Source organism: Lucilia cuprina, chromosome 4 (assembly GCF_022045245.1).
Source record: "Lucilia cuprina isolate Lc7/37 chromosome 4, ASM2204524v1, whole genome shotgun sequence".
NCBI lineage: Eukaryota > Metazoa > Arthropoda > Insecta > Diptera > Calliphoridae > Lucilia > Lucilia cuprina.
This window is the reverse complement of record NC_060952.1, coordinates 76,633,120-76,655,989: the sequence shown is the minus strand read 5'-3', so window position 1 is coordinate 76,655,989 and position 22,870 is coordinate 76,633,120. Positions and strand designations below refer to the sequence as shown.

Below are 22,870 nucleotides of genomic sequence, written 5' to 3'. Positions count from 1 at the left end.
ATCCTTGGGTGAGTTTTAAAATGGAATCAAATATATTTCAATGTTTTAATGCGATTTGTACTTTATATAGATTATCAAGACTTTAAAAATGTTGTTGAATATTTTTTCTAAAGTGGTTCCAAATATTCCATATTTTCTCTACTATTTTTACGATTTATTGCGAAAAAAAAGCCGAAGAATTTATTAAAATATAAAAATTATAAATGGCGTTAAGATTCATACTTGTATGTTAAGCTATTAAAAGGACTTTATATGGGGGCCCGATCCTCGTCAAATTTTCTAGAATTTTAGTTTATACAAATCTTATTTATGTTGAATTTAATCGGTCTACTGCTTTTTTATACCCTTCACCTTCGTGAGAAGGGTATATATAAGTTTGTCATTCCGTTTGTAATTTCTATAATATAATTTTCCAACCGTATAAAGTATATATATTCTGGATCCTTATAGATAGCGGGGTCGATTAAGACACGTCTGTCTGTTGAAATCAGTTTTTAGAGGACCCCAGATATCGGCGAGATACGAATCTTCAATAATTCAGTTAGACATGCTTTCGGTTTTCGTAGCCCAAATTGGCTGAAATTTTGCAGTCATAAGTACATCTGATGACAATACAATAATATGTTCGAATATTCGAAATTATGTTCGAAATTTCGAAGTTATTTTCGAAAAATTTTTTATGTTTTTAAATTAATCTCTGTGTCATAAAACCTAAAAAAAAAATCGAATATTCGAACTCGTGTTCGAAAAATTTTTAAAGCTGTTAAAACTAGTTTTTCTAATCCGAATGTGCTGAAATTTGCCATACATGATTTCACCTAATGACAATACATTATAATGTTCGGGTATTCGAAATTAATTTCGAAATTAGAAATAATGTTCGAACATTTTTAAAATCCATTGAATAATGGTAATGAAAATTTATTTTTAAATAATTACTAATGAAATCGTTTCATTTAAAACCATTACCATTAGATAAAATAATGATAATGAAAAAAAAATAATTATAATTTTTTTTCAATTTAATGCTAATGAAATCGTCAATTAATTAATCGATATAATTAACTACTCACATGTATGGTTGAGTTGTGTATTTTCTTTTTGTTTGGTTTTTGTAAATTATGTTCGTATATTTTGATGTAGGTTTTTTGTTTTTCTGTGTTTTTCGTTATGTGTGTTTAGATATCTGCTGTTTTAGATGCCTTATGAATTTTGTTTTTTATTTCGTTTAGCGTTGTTGTTGTTCATTTTGTTTTTCTTTTGGTTTAGTAATAATGAAGACGGGAAAAATTTAAAATTTATAAAGCTAATATTTTTAAAATACACTATGGTGAAGGATATATAAGATTCGGCACAGCCGAATATAGCACTCTTACTTGTTATATTTAAGATTTATTAACAATTCATCACACTCATTCTTTTCAATTTATTCCTATAATTTATTATTTATGAATGAAATCTCACGTAGGAAAAGGGTATAAAAATGAAGAGGTAAAATAAAAATAGTTCTCGTGAGTTTAAAAATAAATCTCGTGAAAATGAGTTGTATAAAGCTTTTTTTATAAAATGGTTAAAAATTTTGTTGAAAACTTGGTCAGCCTACACACGATTCTATGCCGCCGCCGACATTTTTAATGACAAACGACGTTAATATTTGCCAGCACAGGGCTCTGATTTGCAGTGTCATTTTTTAGTTTACTTTGTTGAAAAAAAAAAAAACATTTTGCGATACTATTTGTCATTCGCGTTTAAATTAGTTTTGAAGAAAATTTTAAAATCATATTAAGAATCCCATAAAATGGCATCAGAACGCTACAGTTTTTCTCTAACGACATTTAGGTAAGAAATTATTTTTAAAACACTTTTAAGTAAATAGAAATTTGCCGCTATACCAATAATCAAAACATAACCTACACCATGACTTTACAAATATTTTAAATGCATCAAATTTTTTACAAATTTTTCGTTTTTAACCATCAGTCCATCGGGAAAATTGGTACAATTGGAGTATGCGTTAGCTGCTGTATCGGCCGGTGCCCCTTCTGTGGGTATTATGGGTAAGTTGTCATCAAAAATAAACTATAGAAGAATCTTGGTAAACGTAGTTACAATTTTCTTTTAAGCTTCTAATGGAGTTGTGATTGCAACAGAAAACAAGCATAAATCAGTTTTGTATGAAGAACACAGTGTTCATCGTGTTGAAATGATATCCGGTCACATTGGTATGGTGTATTCCGGCATGGGTCCAGACTATCGCCTTTTAGTTAAGCAAGCTCGAAAACTTGCACAAAACTATTATCTTACATACAAAGAACCAATACCAGTGGCTCAATTAGTTCAACGAGTAGCAACTCTAATGCAGGAATATACCCAGAGTGGGTAAGTGTCTATAAATAAAAATTTTTATAATTGAAAATGCCTTGCAAATTTTTCATAATTTCCATTTTCTTTTCTAGTGGTGTAAGACCTTTTGGAGTATCTTTACTTATTTGCGGTTGGGATAACGACCGCCCATATTTGTTCCAGTGTGACCCCTCTGGTGCATATTTTGCCTGGAAAGCTACAGCAATGGGTAAAAATGCTGTAAATGGCAAAACATTCCTGGAGAAACGGTAAATTTGTTAATTCATTTATATTTAAATGTAAGAATGATTAATTATTTCGCAAATATTTTAACAGTTATAGCGAAGATTTGGAACTCGATGATGCCGTACACACAGCCATTTTAACTCTAAAGGAGGGATTTGAGGGCAAAATGACAGCAGATAATATAGAAGTTGGTATTTGCGATCGTAACGGTTTCAAGCGTTTGGATCCAGCCACCGTTAAAGACTATTTGGTCAATATCCCTTAGATATAAGACAGGACGAAACTACTGCTTAGAAAAGTAACATAATGATATGGAGCAGGACTTTAGAGAACATAAACAACTTACAAAATTAAAGAAAACAAACATTTAATTGTATTTGAAACATTACAAATGTGGTTTATGTGTGTTTTTTCAAAAAATATACATTTTTTATTTCAAAGAAATCATTAGTTTCTATTCCTTGCTTTTATATAGTAAATTGTTAGGTTTTTAAAAGGTATAAAAAATATTCAAATTAATTGTAATACATTAGTTTGTTGCACCAATTGTCTCTATAAAACCGCAGCAAGTCTCCGGATCAAAAAGAAATACATTGCAATTTGGCGCCTCTTTTTTAGTCACGACCTTAATAATCTCTTGAGACAACACTCCGCCAACAACAGCTGCTGCGGGTGAAATTTGGCTGAAAACATGTTCAAAGTATTCGTTGGGTACAACGACATCCGTAGTAATTTCATTACGAATATTTTCCAATTCCTTTTTGTCTTCCTCTCTCGATTTGTAACAGGGGTCACGCTTGTGAGTTTCACGGAATTTCTGCAAAATGCGCAACAAAATAAAGCCTGGTCCAGTACGTTTCAATTTCCTTTGGAATGTTGCACAATTTATGTCAAATTTGAGAGTCTCTTCAAAAGCCGGGAAATTTAATTCACGCTGTACGGTAGTGGTAACAAGTTCAGTTTTGGTTTTTTCATGAGGTTTTGAAATCACCTTGTGTTTGACTGTATCTCTGAAAAATTATAAAGCATGATCAAAATATTTTTCCTCTATGTAAAAAAAGTAAATATTTTCTTTTAATTTATAACTCACTCAACAAATTGATGTTGCTGCAAATCAGCAAAACAAAATCCGAAAGTACCCCACACATCACCGGCAAAGAACTTAATACCCTTTTTCCGGCATATATTATCTATACGCACTAGTTCCTCATTGGTTGCACCTATTACTACAACCACATCAAATGCCTCAAAATATGTCTCATCTTTCTTATTCAATGGTTCTGTATCGGCAGATATTTCCACCATTGGATTAAGAGCTTTTGCTCTCTCAATGGAAGCCTCGGCACGATTTGCACCCAGCGATGAACGCGGTGCCAAGAATTGTGAACAGAAATCCTCTTCGGTTACAATTTTATCGTCATTTAACTTTACGGAATGTACTCCGGACAATATTATGTTTTTGGTGGCTTCTGCCCCAATGCCGCCTAAACCAGATATTAATACTTTGGCTGTACGTAAACGCTTTTGCGATTCCAAGCCCCATAAACGAATTTGACGATCGTACAATTCATTTTCAGTCTCGGTAAGTTCCACTTCAGTGTTTCCGTTTTCTTTTGTTGTATCAACTTCCATTTGTTCGCCCATTTTTATAAATGTTTTATTTTTCAAGCACTTTTTTCCGGTAAAATTAACCAAAAATTGCGAAAATCGCGTCTCTTTTCTAGATACCAGAGTCGTTAAAAATTGACGGCGTTTTAATATAAGCGTGTGGCAGACAAAAACATAGCACTAAACAGGGGTGGAAAATTGAAAAAGAAAATTGTTTTTAAATATACGTTTTCATCTGGACTGTAAATTTTTACAATGTTTCTGATGCACTTAAATTTAAGTTTTTTTTCGATTAGTTTTGACTTACTGATCATTTTTTAAAGAAAACATTTACGTATATTACTTTTAATATAATAAATCTATATTTAAGAATACATTTAAACAAGCAAATTAATTAATCAGTACAAATAAACACCGAAAACAGTGGTAACACAAAAGAGACTAGTATTTGTAAAAACATCAGATGTTTGGGAATCAGATTCAGCATCCCAACAACATTTGCAATAATAATGACATCCTGCACCAAGTTGTTGACCCAACATAACCTGCACAACATATTTATAGCGAGGCATAATCAGACGATCTTTAATTGCCGCATTAATGCTATCAGCAATATCTCTTGTCCAATGTTTCACATCATCCGAGTTGTATGTTTTTCCTATGAATGAATCATATTAATTGTTTTGGTACACAAGTAAACAATCTACTTACCCTGTAACTTTTCCTGCATTATTTCTCGTATGATTTCCTTTATTCGGCTTCCTTTAAATGTTTCACCCAATGATGGACGCATTTTGTAGGATGTGATATTTGTGCCTGTTTTCTCATTATCCTCCTGCTTATGTGCTGTTTCTTCGTGTCCCATTTTGAGTTTATTTTTTAATTATATTTGTCTAAAATTACTAAAAATAAATTATTTTTTTTCACAGCTACAAAATTTGTTTATTGTTGTCATGGATTGTTTTTGTTTTGTTTTGAGGCAAAAAACGTCGAATCAGTGTTGTAAAGTACTAAAAATACAATGTTATTGTAGGATGCCAGACTTTGAAATTTTAGATAATTTACTTCATATTAAATACTACATTTTCTATAAATTTTAGGAAATTTGAACAAAAGATTTTAGTTTTCAGTGAAAGTTTTTCATAAAATTCGAATTTTAGAACTTTAATATACAAATAAAAACTAATTTTTTGTTTTATAAATAGACAATATTTTAATTTATTGTAGTTGAAATAAAAATGAATAACTTAACTTTTCTAATTTCGATTTTATTACAAATTTGAAAAGTAAACTTTTTTTAATAGTTGACATTTATGTAATCTGATTGTTTGTACAATTTCAACAAAAATTTAGGCAATTTGCAAACTTTATTGAATAAAATTTTATTTTTTTCGAATATGTACATAAGTAAATGACAAATTTTTACACTTCGTACACATCGTCTTAGAATTTTCAGAGACGAATTTAAGCCGCCGCTGACATTTACATAGCCAGTCGTCGCCGTAAAATTCGATCGACACAGTGTCTTGCATTACGAGAGCAGAAAATATTTAATTTAGCCATGAAAACATAATTTTTTGGCTTTATTTATTATATTTAAAAAATATAAGATTAAGGGAATATTTTTAAATAAAAATATTTGCAAACATACAAGGGTTTTCGTGGAAAACCAATGTTTTTAGTTCTCAAAACGGACGACGCTACGACAAAGAATAAGGCGAATAAAAGAGAAGCAGTGTTTTTTTTATTATTTACTTTTCCTCTAAATTCGTTGCTGCTGGTACAATTTTTCTTTGGATGATAACAATTATTCCAGCATACCGGGTAAAATTTTAGTTTTAGAAGACAATAACCATAAAGTAATGGCGTGTAAATTGAATTAAATCTTGTAAACATGTAATAATGCTTATATTCGGTGAAAATTGTGTGTTTTAATGTGTAATATTGCAGTGAACGCAACTAAATAACAATAAACGAAAATGTCTAGTTCGGTGTTCATTGAGAGCAGTTCACAGGCTGCGGATGCCAATGATTATGCTAGTACCTCAGATTCAAATTTGGTGGTGGTATATGGTAAGAATGGCGTAAGTTTCGATGACAAGGGCTTGGAAAATCTTATTGGTATGTTGAATGTAAAGAAATATTAAAGTAATCAATAATAAACGTGTTTTTTTCCATAAATACCTCAACAGAGGAGAAGAAAATTTCCTCAATTAGTGTTATACGCTTGACTTCACCTACGCCCAGCATGCAAGATGAGGAGGATGAAGCTGAAAAATTAGAGGAAATGCTTAGAAGGCAAGAACTCGGTTCGGCTGAGGAGAGTTTCGGTTCTGAAGATGAGGCTAACAGTTCTTCAAGCGACGATAAAAATGATGCGGAGGGAAATGGTGGTGATTCCTCGAATGATGATGACAATGGGGAGCGTAAAGCCTATAATGAATCCGATAATGAATCGAGTGAGGAAAGTAAAACTAAGCAAAGAAAACAACCACGTCGCCGTGGTCGTCAGCCAAATATGGTAAAACAGAAGAAAACTGCACGTAGACGTAAACGGGAACGTCCGGAAATTGTAGGTTTACGTTTGGAAGAATTTTATCCTCCAGAGGATGCCAATGAAATTATCAAAGAAGCTTTAAGTAAGTATGGAGAAGTAACATTTAGACCTTCAGTGTTATTATCTTGTTTTTTTTTTATTTTTTAGAAATGGCCGGCTTGCAATCAGATAAGAAAAGTAAAAGTGATTATGATTTTCAACTTTTCGTCATACAAAACGATCATTGTTATACACCTTTTACATCTCCTACACAAATGAAAGCAAAATTAGCTGCCGATAAACTGGAAGCAGAGAAGCAAGCAGCTAGTCGCAAGGTTGGTGTTTTGCAGCCAAATGCTGGCAAACAATTATTTATGCGAAAAAAACAACCTCAACAAAATGTTCATACGAAAATGGAAAATTTATTAAAATCAAATATTGCCTCTGGCAATTTATCAAAAGATAAAGGCATGGCTGCAAGCCATAAATTAAAAAAAGATACCAAGGATAGACAGAAACCAACAGCAGACGAAGATTTTGCTGATGATGATGAGGCTAATCGTTCCTCATTTGATGAAAATAGTGCTGAAGCCGGTGGTGGGGATGATGAAAGTGATGTTAGTGGCTCGGAAGAATCAGCTGAAACTGATAATGATCGTGATAGCGATTTAGATTTTGATGTCAATAATCCTAAAGGACGCAAACGTAAAGTAAAACTTTTAAAAACTCAAAAACGTTCATTGAGTGTTGGTAAAGTAAATCAAAAATCAAGGCGCTATTGTAGTCAAGATGAGCCTGTAGAATTACCCAATAAAACAACTATTACATCTGCTCTACCCACATGTAGTCCTTCGACCTTAGCACAGCGTCAAAAATCAATAGTTAAAATTATATCTGATCCAGGTCGCATTACTGTTCGTTCTACACCCTCAAAGGTTGTACACTTAATGGGATCTAATACCCATAATACGTTGTCTCCTGCTATTGCAGCGTTGCCTCCAATTCCCAAAAAGCAAAATGAAAATAAAATTCTATTGAATACCCCAACTAGTACAACAACTCCAGTGACTTTTTCGTCTGTTTCTGCTACTGCAACTTCAGTTAATCTGGCGCCGAAAACGTTTGTTTTTGTTAAAGGTCCAATAGAACAAAAAAGTGCTGTTCAATCATCGCCCCAAACTCATAAGGAAATCGTCATAAATAAGGTAAGTTGAAAGAATTCGATAAAATTTATTAACAGCTGTTTGTTAAAGGCTAAGGTATAAATCATATTTAATACAAATTCTAGACTATTTTTAAAAGTATTTGTCTGCAAAAAATTCCCTTTATAAAAATATACCATCCAAATATTACAGCAGGTTATGTCGAGCCCCAAGACTAAAGGATTTACAGATCTAACAACTTTAATAGAACAAACAGAAAAGCAAACACCAATAAAAGTAGTAGCTCCACCCACAACACCCAAATCATCTCATACTGCTACAATAAGTTCTGTTGTCACATTGACACCAACATCTACGGCGGCTTTAAAAGGATTTATGCCCATTGAAACGGCTGCAAAAAGTCAACTACCAGCACAGATATCTATACAAACACATCAAAGTTCATCCGAATTGGAAGCAGAGCATGACAAACAGTTAGATCTAATCAATTCAATTGTACAGGATGAAATGAAAAAATCAAATGAAAAAGCCGACGAACAAATAAGAAATATCAATGAAAATATACCAGAATTGGTAAAAATGCTAGAGAGTACAGAGAAGGTATTAGTAAACACTAATACACAGGAACGCAATGTAACGGAAATCAGCAATGTAAATCAGCTGACCGGTGTTAATACCAATAACAGCAGTAGTAGTAGTAGTAGTGATATGAATAAAAATATAACGGGCCAACAAAGTGTACAACATTTACCAGCTCCAGCAAGTGTGACACCAGTTGTATCAACAAATAATCTTGTTGGAGGTATAGATATAACAAGCGCTTCTCTGTTGGCCACACCAGAAGGTGAAGCTGATGATACAGACGATTTACCCGATGATATACTACAACAAATGGTGGAACTTATAAAGGACGATAAAACTCTTCAAGAAGCAGTTGAAAAACAAGTTTTTGGTACGGGCGTTTGTAGTGATCAAGGAATGAATAATAATTTAATAGTAAATCAAAATCCGCCGCCATTGGCACCGATCTCACAGCAACCAGTAAACATGCAGGTAATTTACTTATATTTTACTATTAATTGAAGTCAGATTTTAATGCATTTTTTACTTTAGGAAATTCCTCAAACTAATCCCTCTAAGAGCATTATACAAATGGCTATCTCAAATGTTCCAACGACATTGCCAACACCAATGTTAACAACATCACAAACACCGGTTATTACAACACGTACCACAATAATTACACCCACAACACCTACAACATCAACTGGACAAATATCAAAAATATCACCTTTAATACGAAAAGAACCTATTCAAATCGTAAGAGGTAATGGTAGAGTAATAACACTACCACCTATTGAGGCTCCCACAACACGAGCCAAAAGAAGGGCACAAGCTCAACCCAATACATCGGGAACAACTGCTAATACCAGTGTAGGAAATACATCCTTTGTTACGGCAGCTGTTTTAAATGAATCATCGCTGGACAGTTCAATGCATTCGAATTCTTCAATGACTGCGACTAGTGGCAGCAGTGCTGCTACAGTACAAGAAAAGAAAGTAATAGATGCTAATAATCGGAGACGTGGATCCAAAGAGACTATTTTGGCAACGGGAGCTACCACTGCTGCTGGTGCGACAAATCAAAAGGTTACAAAGACTCAAAAAGCTGCTGCCAAAAAGGGTGCAGCTAAAGCAAGTGCTGCAAAAGCTAAAGTTGAAACAGAGGCCACCGATTCAGAGGAGGATGATGATGATGACCCAAATAAGTAGGTGAAATATATATTTCTTTTTAAATAAAAAAAAAATAATTTAAACTAATTTTCACAGACTTTGGTGCATTTGTCGTCAACCGCACAACAATCGTTTTATGATTTGTTGTGATGTGTGTGAGGACTGGTTTCATGGTACATGTGTTAGCATTACTAAAGCTATGGGCTTAGAAATGGAGCAGAAAGGTATAGATTGGACTTGTCCGAAATGCTTAAAGAAACAAGAAGAAAAGGTAATTAAATAACTATATTTTATTTTTCCTATTAATACTGATAAAATAAATCTTTATATAGAAACAACCGAAAATTACTGAAATGCTGATTAAAAAAACTAATGAACCTACAGCAACTCCAGTTGTAATCTCTTCGACGCCTCCAACATTAATCACAACAGTTGTAGGTTCTGTTGCAAATGTGTCTAATACGACCACAACAAATGTTTCCACCAGCAGTATAGACATTTTGAATATAACCACAAAAAAAGATGCAAATTCTCAAAATTTAGAAACAAGTTCACACATTAAGCTACAAAGTGGTCAAATAATAAATTTAAAGGATTATAGCATGACCACTAACAAGAGGGCTACCATCATACAAACCTCAACCTCAAGTACTACAGGTAATTTGACTGCTGGCCAAAAGAAATTATATGTGACTTCTGGTCAAGCCAACTTGAAAATGGCTTCACAGCCAGGTAATCCAATTAGAACTATAACAGTGGTGAAACAGTTATCAACACCGCCACAATTGCAGCAACATCATAATATAAAGATTATTAAAACTATAACTCCAAAGGCTACATCTGCTACTGGAACTAGTTTAAATATAAGCCCAACAGCTGCAACTGCTAATCCTTCTATGTCTTCGGTGTCGACAACAGTTACTTCTACGCCGACGTCATCGAAAATATCCGAAAATTCTACTTTGTGTATTGTTTGCAAAAAGGTTGCACGTTCCAATTCAATCTACTGTAGTGATGATTGTATACGAAAACATGCTCAAAATGCGCTTAACACTTTAATGCATAAAACACAATCGGATTCAAGTGCTACAAGTAGCCCGTTGAATAAAAGTGTTGCTGAAGATAAGACAAAACGAAAACCAAAAGGTTTATTTGAGGAGTTACTTTCTGCTGCCGATCGTAAACCTAAAGTTGAAAGGGTAAGTCTAGACGGTCAGCAATTTTAATATCTTATATATCCTTCGCCTTTTCTGTTCAAAATTATTAAAATATAACAAAATTATGTTAAATTTGCTTCTTAAAGGTCAATGTTTATGAACGAAAATCTGGACGTGTTATTACTGGAAACAGTGCACCCACTGTGGTTAATTTGAAAAAGTGGCTACAAGATAATCCAACTTTTGAAGTAATACAACCAGGCAGTGCACAGGCTTTAGAATTGGAAGTAAGTTACTTTATATATACTAAAGTTATTATTGTTTTTTTATTTTCTTATGTTTTTTTTAGAAAAAACAAAAATTGCGTATTCAATATTCTTCTTCTCCTACTATTCTAAAGACAGCAGCATCCAGTCCACCTCCTTTAAAAATGTTCTCTGCAGCTAGCAGCACTACACAAGGACATTCTTCTCCCCAAATACAGGTTAAGGCAAATAAAACTATTACTGATTTCTTGAAAACTACATCATCTTCTTCGTCAACAAGCCCCCGGCCAAGCACGCCAAAACAGTTACAGAAATACCCACAGCAGGTTGGTATTAAACCTGATAAGGTGGCTAAAACACCAGATGATGCAAAGACTGCCTCTAAAGATAAAACGTCTGCTACAAAACGACAAACAAGTACAGAAAGTGCTGGTAAGAGTTCTGGTCATGATGGCGAACCAATACGAGGTGTTGTACGTCGAACTCTAAAAGAACAACTTTTATTGCGCATTAAAGAAGAAACAAGTTCTTCCACAGACACGGAAGTAAAAGATGACACTAATAAAGTGAATAATGTACCTAAGTTAAGCGAAGAGGAAGTGGAAGAGTTTGCCAAGGCCACAGAACTTGAAATGTATCATTACTTTAATCGCGATACGGGCAATAAATATAAATCTAAATATCGTTCATTAGTTTTCAATATTAAGGATCGCAAAAATCATACATTATTTGCCAAAATTTGTGGAAAATTAATTGAACCGAAACAGTTGGTACGCATGTCACCCGAAGAACTGGCAAGCCAGGAATTGGCACAATGGCGTGAGCAGGAAAATAAGCATCAATTAGAAATGATTAAAAAGTCTGAACTTGATTTATTGGCGTGTGCTAAGAACTATGTTCTTAAGACTCACAAAGGTGAGGAGGTAATTGAGGGTAAATCATCAGATTATGCCAATGTTGATATTACCATACCGGTAGAAGATGTTGTGTCAGCATTGAATAAGTCAGAGCTACCTGACGATTCAATTGCTGCTGTCTACCGAAAGGAAACACATTGGCAAGAAGCGGATTCCACGTTATTGTCACACTCACATTTACTGTCACCATCGGTAACGCATTCGTTACATGATGAAGACAAAACAAAATCGTCAAGTTCTCACCTCAAAGAGAAGGATAGAGAACGGGAAAAGGAAAAAGATAGAGAAAGGGAAAAAGAACGATCTAGAGGACGCGAAAGAGAACGTGAGAAACGTCATAAAAGCAAAGATCGACATCATGATAAGTCACGTTCACGCAAACGTAGTCGCAGCCACTCGCGAAGTCGCAGTCGAGACAAAGGCGAAAAACGTCATAAGAGTAGTCATAAGGAAGAGAAACGTGAACGCGAAGAACGTGTTCGAGGCGACAAGGAACGTGTTAAAGATCGTATAGAACGTGAACATCACAGCGATGGTAATGAGCGAAAACCCTCTTCAACTGAAACGAAAAAATCCACAGCAACGCAGTCGAAGCAGTCTGGTAAAAAACACCATGAACCACCAACAAAAACTGCGAATAATCCATTAGAGACTTACAATTTAATTGATCAGATACTTGAATCTACCAAAACTGTAGAAGAAGCTGCTAATCTTGTTTTGGATAGAGACAAAGAAAAAGAAAGTGACAGTTATCGTAAAAACGTTGTTACACCACAGCCTGTTCAAGCTGCCACTTCTACCGTCTCAACCAGCAGTGGTAGTGCTGATTCGGCCATTGTGGTTGATATACCCTCGCATTTAAGTTCAACAGAAAGTGATCAGGAACCTTCAAGTACGGTTTCGATACCAACACCGCCTCATGATCCCTATTCACGCTTTATTGCCTGCTCAAGTCCCTCTTCGTCCTTTTCTAGTGATCTACAGTACACGGTCATATCATTTTGGACTGGTAACATAAACATGGTCGATGTTACCTCGTTTCAACTTACCCTTCAACCAATTGTCGGCAATTCAATTGGTTTGGCAAAACTATTGCCCAAAGAACTGGACGTAGTGGGACGTATTGGTCCGGAGACCGTCTGGGATTATATATCGAAAATTAAAAAGAGTCCCAATAAGGAAATAGTTGTTATACGTTTAATACCAGCCAATGAATCCGAAACCATTGCCTATAAAATACTCTATGAGTATTTAGATAATCGTAATCGTTTAGGTGTTATTAAAAGTACATCGTCTCACATAAAAGATTTCTATATTTATCCCCTAGGAGCGGGTAAAAATGTACCCGCGCTATTGCAACCTAGTGAACCGGTTGACTTTTACGATGATCCCTATAGGCCAGACGTGTTAATTGGCATTATAATTCGTGTGGTGGTTAGCAAACGTGCTAATCCTATAACATCACAAACACTGCTAACTGGTGCAGGTACTTCTTCGATGATTAACAAAGTAAGTGACTATTACCAATTAGCGCCACAAAGCTAAGCATATTTAACAAATGTTTTTTTATTTCCCCACTAAGCTTTCTAATCGTGTTAATGATACGGATACCTTTACACCGCCCGGTAGCCCGAAACATAAAAAACACCGCCAAACAATTGCTGCACACAAAGTCGATGAAATCGATATAGATGCCATAATTAAGGCACCAATAACAGCAAAAGCACAAAAAGGTATATCATTCAGTTGTTAATTTATAGTAATAAAGTATTAAATTTTAAATGCAAACTTATCTAACCGAAACAGCAGCAATAGCAGCACCATCAACAAAACTAAATGATGCCGATGAACCATATTCACCTGGTGGAAGTTCTGATGATGACTTGCCATTACTGCCTGTTAAAATGTCCACAAATGTGGATCATATGCAAGCTGCTGAAGATGAATTAAAACGTAAAATGGAAGAAATTAATAGACAGATTGCTGCCCAAGAAATGGAAATTGCAGGTCTTTTGACTGGAGAGCCCACGGTAGATAGATTATATTAAAGTTAGATTTAAACAATTACATCAATTTCTTAATTTTACTTTTTTACAGGCTTTTGGTTCAGCTTCTGCTTCATCTTCAAATGTTCTTGCTAATATATCTATACCTTCAAACTTGTCTCAAATCCTTGCTAGCATTAAGACGACCGGAAAAGATCAATCGGTGGTTCCACCACCACCGCCGTTAATTGGTTCACTATTAAAATCATCGTCATCAGCTACTGATGAAGAATATAATCCAGCAGAGAGTATTGGATCAACATTTGAAGATAAAAGTAAGTAACTAAACCTAAACTGAGCTAGAACTGAGTTAGAACTGAACTCGAACTAAACTAGAACTTTGCTAGAATTGAACTAGAACTAAACAAGAATAGACGTAGAACTATTTAAATCGCGCAACTTGACAATATCAAAACAAATGTGCATATTTTTTCTTTCAGATACAGCAACAGGATCAAATACATCTTCAACTAGCCTTTTGGCAAAACTAAGTGAAGCAGAGCTTCTTAGTATGGTACCAGATGACATTGTTATAACACCTAATAAACCAACACGTTATGAAGAACCACCACCGCCAGGAGTTTAGTATTAACGAATCATTTTATATTAGTTTAGCCAAACAAATCACTGCACCATACAAACATCACATACACATATATTTTCCATATTACTATCATATGATTTTGATTCCGTTTTTTTTCACTAGCAATTTTAGTTTTAGGAAACGATCACTCAAAGCTTTTTCAATCTTTTTATTTTACTGTTTGAATATTTTTAAAATTTATTCAGAGATTTAATAAAAAATGGTTAAAATTATACTTATTATCTAATAAGCCAAAGGCTTAAAAGTAATCTAATCTATAGTTTATTCGAATCGGATATTTTGTTATTTAAATACTTATTATTAATAATATTGATATTAATATGAATTAAGGATTTATTGAATTTATAAAACTATTTAGTTTTTTTTGCAACTTTTCTTTTACAAGCTTACACATCTTGTTGTATATTTTTTCTTTCATGTGAATAAGAATTTTGCAATTAGTTTTTGGTTTTCTTCTGTTTAAATATCTATTTAATAAAATTGTAAAAATAACTAAAAAAAACTAATATTTAATAATAACAAAATTTTAGTTTTATGTGGATAACAAGAGTTCATTTAAATATATGAATGTACGTTAATAAATGTAATTTTGAATTTTAGTTAAATGGAGAGTTAAATCACAAAGTATACAGAGATGTCACTTTTGACATTTGAAAAAGTCTAAAATCAGCTTTTGTTTGATTTTGAAATTGTTTGGTGTGAAGAGGTATATAAAATACAGCTAAAAAAAATCATTGAATTCGTTTTGTGCGAAAGAGAGGGAAATAGCTTTTTGCTCGTGACGTCTCTGTATACCCTGTGGTTAAATACTAAACTGAATTTTTAATATACTGAAATCATATAACATTACTGGTATTAAACAATTTGGAATGTAACCCAGCAGTTCGACAAAGTGTCAATGCATACGAAAAATGCAGTAATTTCCACTAATAGTTACCCACCTGGATGATCGTAATTCGTATGTTTTGGGTCATTCGCCACGAATGTACCCTTTGTAATCGAGAATGTAGACAGTCGTCACTATAGTGTCCCCTTTGTAAGCGGGAGCGGAGACAGTTGTCTCTTTACTGTCCTCAAGTATCCTAGAGATTATACTCTTAAAAGTTGTTTTTTTGTTGTACTTCCGAAAGTAGTTATTTTACCCATCTTTTGGAGATATTATTATTACTTTTTTCTAATATTCCACCATCTGGTTGACTCAAATTTATAACTTTTGGGTCAATCGTCACATTATTGTCCCATAGTATTCTGGAGAGTAGACACTTGAAGTTTTTAATTTTTAGTTCCATTAATTGACTCCAATTCATATGTTTTTGGTCTTTCGTCACAAATAAACTCTTTGTAATTGAGAATGAAGACAGTCGTCACTTTAGTGCCCCCTTTGTAAGCGAGAGCGGAGGCAATCGTCTCTTTACTGTCTCTTTGTAAGGTGTAGAGTGACGATTAACTTCCTCGTATGACAAGCCCATGTTAAAATGGTTGGTCACCTAGGTAGTCAGGTGGCTAGCGGCCACCACAAGTGGTAGGTTAAGTGGTCAGTTCGGGACTGTCCCATCGAACTGCTGGGAAATGTATCAATATCAAAAAGCTGCCATTACTCTTGAAGTTTTAAGCCAAGTCATTTTATTTGGGAACATGGAAAATTAAAATTTAAAAGAACATTTATCGTGTGCTGAACAAGTTGCAGCCGAAGTGTTGCATTCAAATAGATAGATAGATAGATAGATAGATAGATAGATAGATAGATAGATAGATAGATAGATAGATAGATAGATAGATAGATAGATAGATAGATTGATAGATAGATAGATAGATAGATAGATAGATAGATAGATAGATAGATAGATAGATAGATAGATAGATAGATAGATAGATAGATAGATAGATAGATAGATAGATAAATTGCTGTTCGAATCCTGCTTGTGTCCGTATATATAAAAGAAATTTTAAAACTCGTCTATTAGGAAATATCATTTTGTTATATGTATATTTTTTTTTCAATATATCTGTATTTAAGTACATAAAATGAAAATTAACTGTAATATGTTTATATTATAATTTTTTGTTTGTTGTAATATATTATGAAAATTCAGTTGACAGTACATGGATCATGTTTTCCAGTGAAATGAGCACAAGACACCTTAGAACCATTATGAACACGTGGTATGGCAATCCGAAATACAATACCTTGTGGCATACAAACGCACAATTTGTATTGTACACTTCCTGTGCGTAGACCCAATTCTGAATTAACTATAGGTATTTTACTTATGTCCAGATAAATTCCGGCTGAACCTCCCTCCAGATAAATACCGCCTTGAGTCGAATTGATTTGAATATTATTTTCAGATTGCATATAGACATTTGATGAATCCATATGAATGCCCTCGGAGCCTTTTATAAATATGCGATTATCCGAAGATGATAGAGATAGTGGCTTATCAATAGGACTAACAATGCGACTGGCGCTATTAGTTTTAGATATTAATGTTTCGGCACCATGTGGTATATTGTAATGCGGACGATGTGTGGTAAATATGGAATCGCCATTGATGGGATCTTTAACCTCGAAACTATTAATTCCACGAAACTGAACACCCATCTTGTCCATAACCATACGATTGACACTCTGACTGTTGCGATGATGCATGCGTACGTATACAGGCGCATCCTCACCCGTTATGGTTACTGGTTCATCGGCGAAACCCTCAAATTGCCCAATATTTTTAGAGAATATACGATCTAGATCAGTGTCGCCATAGAATTTTACCACATCTTCTTCGGGTATCAATTCCATGCCATGAATTCCTTTACCCAAGTGCAAAACTCCTATAATCGTTAAAGTCAGAAGCAAATTACCCACAGTTAGTACTAAAAGTATGATGACAATGGTCCAAAATGCAAAAGTATTGCGTCCTTGTTTAATAGGCTTAGTGGCATCATCGTAATGGTGCAATGGATGCTGTTGCTGTTGATTATGACAATTGTAAAAGTCATGATTGTTACGTGCTTTTACCGTCTCCCTTTCCATTTGATGCAAAGAACCAATGGGTAGAGTTGCTGATATAACATTCTCCGAGTTGACCTCGTCTGAATATGAGGGTGATGGCCCACGAACAAATGTGTTTTCCAATGATTTCATACTGAAATTTTTTCAAGTTTTTTAAATTTGCAATTTAGGATTGTTAAAGTTATTAAATTATTTAATTTCCAATTTTTAGAGAATTTCGTTAATTTTTTTGGCCAAATTGTTTATGTACTGTCTTCTAGAGAAAATATATGTATGTATGTATATACCAAAATATATGTATATTAAAGACATGCGCATATAATTATGAGTAGACACAAAAACCTTGTGCATTCGTTTTTTTTATTTTTGGGTAATATTTTCAAATAGTTCTAGGGAGTTATAGTATCTCGATTTCTACGATTTTGAAGGACAATGTATAGTAAGTATATCGAGAGAATTCTCATTCGAAACGAATCATTTTTGTTAGTATGACGTATACTAAGTGGATACACAGGATTACGGCACAACTACACAAAATTGGACGAACGAATTCAAATTAATGTTTAGGATGTTGTGAGGATGTTACTCTGGAAAACATTCTTTGTTTTCTCCAGCTTTCGTTGAAAGCCTTCCGAGAAAATTTGTATTATCGGAATTGTTCTGTATAACACTTCTAAAACTTTCGCTAAATTTGTCTGTGCGTTATATAGGATTTTCGTTAAACTATGATTCATTACCCAGGGTTTTACCTGTACTTTAATATTTTTTATTAAATATTCAATTGTTTTTAAATTATAAAACTTTTGTTTCATTCAGGGCCTGTTCCATTAAAGCAAACGAACAAGTTATTTTTACTATAAAATAAGAATGAAATTTGTGTTCGTATTAAGAGAAATAGGGATTTAATTTTAAAATTATTAAATGAAATATTTCTTTTATTACAATTTATATTATATTTGGGTGTTAGAATTAATTCCAAATGGAATATATTCATTACGTTGAAAGCCTCAGTTGTCATTATTTTGTAAATAATAAGTTATCCTAATTTCTTATCTTAAGATAACTTATAATAAATAATTACATTCATTCTATGATCTGTTGCTAATGATTATTTTGGCACAATTTGTGCCTCATAACAATGATTTCAATCTGTTATAAATTCTTTTGATATTATAAAACGTTATTATCATTACCTATGGATGCACGGTGTGGTGGGTAGCTATGAGGAAGAGTAGCTACAGAATGATACTGTAGCATATAACGTTAAAAAAAAAGAACAAATACAAACATTTTTTTTAGAAGCATATTCAGGCAAGCAGCATGCAACTATCCAGCCTTATTGCTCGTCGGAGGGGAGGTTCGTGGCCTGTTGCTTCGTAAGATTTCCTTACTACAAGATTTTAAAAATTTGCATGTTGTAAATAAAAAAACTAAAATGAAAACTATCTAAAAGCTAAATATGAATTGAGTCAAGATGTCATGAACCCAATTGATTTCCCTCCCTACCATGATTACTAAAATTTTAACTAAAACAAACTTATTTAGTAATCCCTTATCCTCACAGCAAATTACACCAAAAAGTTAAAAAAAAACAAACAGTTAAATTTTCAAAAATTAGACAAAAATCATTGATTTATTTAAATAAAATTTCTAAAAATTTTCATTTTAAAAAAAAAAATACAAAATTAATTTTCACTTTAAATTTTCTTAAGACAGTTTTTAAATAATAAAAAAAATAGTAAACAAAAAAAAAATAAAAAAAATGATCAAAAAAAAATAATACTCTCTTAAGTCAAACATAAATTCTTTTTAATAACTTCACTATGTAGTCATCAACCTTTTACAATGTGACTATAAATTATTCTCGCAATAAAAATTGGGAACCAAATTAAAACTTATTAAAACTTTACAAATTAATTACAATTACAAATTATTAAATGTTTTAAGTCCATTTGACTTTCAAGTTTCATATTTTTTTTTAAAGTATTAATTAAATTATTGTTTAAAAATTTAATAAATTTTAATACGGTCACCCCAAGTAACAATAAGATAAAAAAACAAGTAAGAGTGCTATATTCGGCTGTGCCGAATCTTATATACCCTTCACCATAGTGTATTTTAAACATAATTGATCTTACAGTCTTGTTAAAAAAACATTAAAAAAAATTTGAGTCGATTTAAGCCGAATGTTTCGGCGGCGGCTCAAGCAACTAAATATAGTTCGGCGGCGGCTAAGCTCCGACTAGAAGCCGGTCGACTTCGACCTCTGATTCATTGCTGGTAAACATTGACGAGACGTAGATTTTGTTTTTGTTTATCGTAAAAAAAATTGTTTTCAAAAATTTGTGTTAGTTTTAAATTTCAAACTTACATTATTCGCATAAAAATTATTGTACAATAACTCACAATCTACTCTCATATAATTGAAAACGTTTTAAATACTTTTTTCTATTCATCAAAAAATATATTTGCAAAACAAAAGGGAAAATTATTTTATTTTAACAAAAAATGCAAATCATATTTTTTTGCTGTGTATACTTTGTATGTTTGAATTCCAAACATACAAAAAAATACACAGCTGAATAAAACCAAATACATCTACACACACACGTGTACATCCTTTTCTATGTACAGTTTTTTTGTTGCTTTTTTAACAATTTTTTGATGAAATTTTCAGAGGTTGTCTCGGATTTTGGCTCATATCTCCGTTATTTACCGACCGATTTTGCTGATTTTAAATAGCGATCTTCTCGAAAGCATGTCTAATAGAATTATTGAAGATTCAGACATCGCCGATATCTGGGGTCCTCTAAAAACTGATTTCAACAGACAGACAGACGGACAGACAGACGGACATGGCTTAATCGACTCCGCTATCTATAAGGATCAAGAATATATATACTTTATAGGGTCGGAAAATTATATTATAGAAATTACAAACGGAAAAATACACAGCTGAATAAAACCAAATACATCTACACACACACACATGTAAATCTTTTTCTATATTCAGTGTTGTTGTTGCTTTTATAACAATTTTTTGATGAAATTTTCAGAGGTTGTCTCGGATTTTTGTTCATATCTCCGTTATTTACCGACCGATTTTGCTGATTTTAAATAGCGATCTTCTCGAAAGCATGTCTAATAGAATTATTGAAGATTCGGATTTCGCCGATATCTGGGGTCCTCTAAAAACTGATTTCAACAGACAGACAGATGGACAGACAGACAGACAGATAGACAGACGGACATGGCTTAATCGACTCCGCTATCTATAAGGATCCAGAATATATATACTTTATAGGGTCGGAAAATTATATTATAGAAATTACAAACGGAATGACAAACTTATATATACCCTTCTCACGAAGGTGAAGGGTATAAAAAAGAAGTTTAAGCTTAATATTCTGTAAAACCAACAGAAGCTCAAAAAAACGACATCTACTTACAGTTTTCTTCTGTACTTTTCCTTTAAAAAAATATATATATTTTTTTCTTTATAAATTAACTTTCTTTTTTTAAAAAAAAAAAATATTGTTAACAAATAATGTTTAAGAAAACTTGCTGTTGCTAGGCGATCCTCAAAAAAAAATGGCAGAATTTTTCCTCCAAACCATTAACGAAACCTTGGTTGGCATAAAAAAAATCTAGCGGTTTGGAAAAGTAACATTTCTATTCCCTAAATTCAATTAGATTTTCGTAAACAAATATTAATGCAAACGTCAATTGAACGATAGGAGTGATATTCATACTTCCACTTTACTCCAATAGATGGCATCGTAAACAATGTAAATGACAATGTTAAGTTTTTCAACGGAAATAAAACAAATTCAAAATTTGAAAACATGCAAACAATATATTTATTCAATTTTATACATTTATTTAGTTATAAGCTTATTTATTTATTTAATTCTTTATTTATTTATTTGTTTATTTATTTATTTAGGTAAAAAAAAATACATAAATATCTTTCGCAATTTTTTTCCCAAAAATTATTTTATCATTGCAAGCGACATTACAATACTCAATAAAGCTCAAAGGTGGGCTTAATTAGGCATCACAAGCGCCATGGGAAGCACGCCACAAGTAGCATTGGATATTGACAAATATGTTGAGAGTGTGGCGGCTAGAAACTTACTGAGACTCTATGAGTCGTCTTTAGTAATACCTCAGAGGGTGGGTCACACAAAGATCTTGTACGAGGTTTGTCTAACAGGTAATGAAAGGACTACTGATTGTATCTCTGATCATTTAGTTACGACACTAGACTTCGGTGTAACACCCCAAATAGAGTTTCCAAGTAGGGACACATGGATGGGATCTGAAGTTTTGTTTGAAGGGTGTTCAATCTTTACTGATGGTTCCAAAATGGAATCCGGCACAGGTGCAGGAGTTTATTTAGGAGACTACAACATAAAGTTGTCATATAGACTTCCGGATGAATGTGTTGTTTTCTAAGCAGAGATCTTAGCAATCTGGAAAGCTATATAACTGATAAAAACACACATTAGAAGGGGGTCGGAGGTGACAGTTTATGTTGATGTCAGGCAGCACTTGAGGCGGTGAAATGTCATGTAGTTCATTCCAAATTAGTAAGCAGCTGCAGGGATGCTATCCGCGAGCTATCTGAGTTGTATTGGACAGGAGGAGTATTAGAATTCTAGTAGGGGTGATAACGGGTCACTGCGCAATAGGAGCCTTTTTAAATAATTGGATCTTGTAGAAACAAAATACTTTGTTTATATTTTAACTTCAGAAAAATATTGTTTTGTAAAATTATTATTATAAGCATTGAATAATTTGTACTGAAAAATAGAAAAATTTTTTATTCTAAATAAAATTTCAAATACGAAACATCAATTACAATAGGTTTTGGGCCTTTGTGGTTTCACTAAAGAAATTTAATAACGAGGATTTAACATAAAGGATTACATTCAAGATATTAATAAAGGTAATCAAGAATCAAGAAATATTAAAGAAATTATCAAGATGAGTGACAAATTCTATGGAATAGAAAAGCTGAATCAAGACAACTATTATAATTGGAAATTCAAGATAAAAATGTATCTGGTGAAGGAAGATCTTTGGTCCGTGATTCAAGAGCCTGTTCAGGACACAGATGCTTGGAGAAATAAGGATATGGAAACATTTGCAATTTTAGGATTATGTGTTGAAGATTCGCAACTCATCCATATTAGAAATGAAACTTCTGCCAAAAATGCTTGGAATAAGCTGCAACAA

At 33.0% G+C, this 22,870-nt stretch overlaps 5 protein-coding genes across 9 annotated transcripts; 2 read left to right on the top strand and 3 right to left on the bottom strand.

Moving 5' to 3' along the window:
• The first annotated feature begins 1,678 nt into the window (after positions 1–1,678).
• On the top strand, positions 1,679–3,029 carry LOC111687362 (proteasome subunit alpha type-2). Its single transcript, XM_023449792.2, has 5 exons — positions 1,679–1,839; positions 1,981–2,057; positions 2,124–2,379; positions 2,457–2,612; positions 2,680–3,029. The coding sequence occupies exons 1-5, from the start codon at positions 1,799–1,801 to the stop codon at positions 2,852–2,854; spliced, it is 705 nt and encodes a 234-aa protein (XP_023305560.1). The 5' UTR covers positions 1,679–1,798; the 3' UTR covers positions 2,855–3,029.
• Positions 2,984–4,341, bottom strand: LOC111687361 (SUMO-activating enzyme subunit 1). The gene is made up of 2 exons (XM_023449791.2): positions 3,680–4,341; positions 2,984–3,599 (listed from the first exon to the last, which is right to left on the bottom strand). Exons 1-2 carry the CDS (start codon positions 4,231–4,233, stop codon positions 3,119–3,121), a joined length of 1,035 nt encoding a protein of 344 aa, XP_023305559.2. The 5' UTR covers positions 4,234–4,341; the 3' UTR covers positions 2,984–3,118.
• Positions 4,342–4,536: 195 nt separating this feature from the next.
• LOC111687370 (dynein light chain Tctex-type protein 2B) lies at positions 4,537–5,184 on the bottom strand. Its single transcript, XM_023449801.2, has 2 exons — positions 4,909–5,184; positions 4,537–4,855 (listed from the first exon to the last, which is right to left on the bottom strand). The coding sequence occupies exons 1-2, from the start codon at positions 5,060–5,062 to the stop codon at positions 4,596–4,598; spliced, it is 414 nt and encodes a 137-aa protein (XP_023305569.1). The 5' UTR covers positions 5,063–5,184; the 3' UTR covers positions 4,537–4,595.
• A 503-nt stretch (positions 5,185–5,687) lies between these two features.
• On the top strand, positions 5,688–15,166 carry LOC111687374. 5 transcript variants are annotated; one of them, XM_046948469.1, is made up of 14 exons: positions 5,688–6,021; positions 6,148–6,318; positions 6,390–6,836; positions 6,902–7,938; positions 8,089–8,949; positions 9,010–9,665; positions 9,727–9,901; positions 9,963–10,829; positions 10,934–11,074; positions 11,137–13,479; positions 13,553–13,703; positions 13,777–14,000; positions 14,068–14,290; positions 14,456–15,166. In XM_046948469.1, exons 2-14 carry the CDS (start codon positions 6,177–6,179, stop codon positions 14,599–14,601), a joined length of 7,413 nt encoding a protein of 2,470 aa, XP_046804425.1. In that variant the 5' UTR covers positions 5,688–6,021; positions 6,148–6,176; the 3' UTR covers positions 14,602–15,166. The 5 variants fall into 5 exon arrangements, with proteins under 5 accessions (XP_046804425.1, XP_046804424.1, XP_046804426.1 ...); XM_046948468.1 differs by having other exon boundaries at positions 5,688–6,093; XM_046948470.1 differs by having other exon boundaries at positions 5,688–6,318; positions 11,188–13,479.
• An 896-nt stretch (positions 15,167–16,062) lies between these two features.
• Positions 16,063–21,112, bottom strand: LOC111687371. The gene is made up of 2 exons (XM_046950098.1): positions 21,079–21,112; positions 16,063–17,762 (listed from the first exon to the last, which is right to left on the bottom strand). Exon 2 carries the CDS (start codon positions 17,759–17,761, stop codon positions 16,709–16,711), a length of 1,053 nt encoding a protein of 350 aa, XP_046806054.1. The 5' UTR covers position 17,762; positions 21,079–21,112; the 3' UTR covers positions 16,063–16,708.
• Between the last annotated feature and the right edge of the window lie 1,758 nt (positions 21,113–22,870).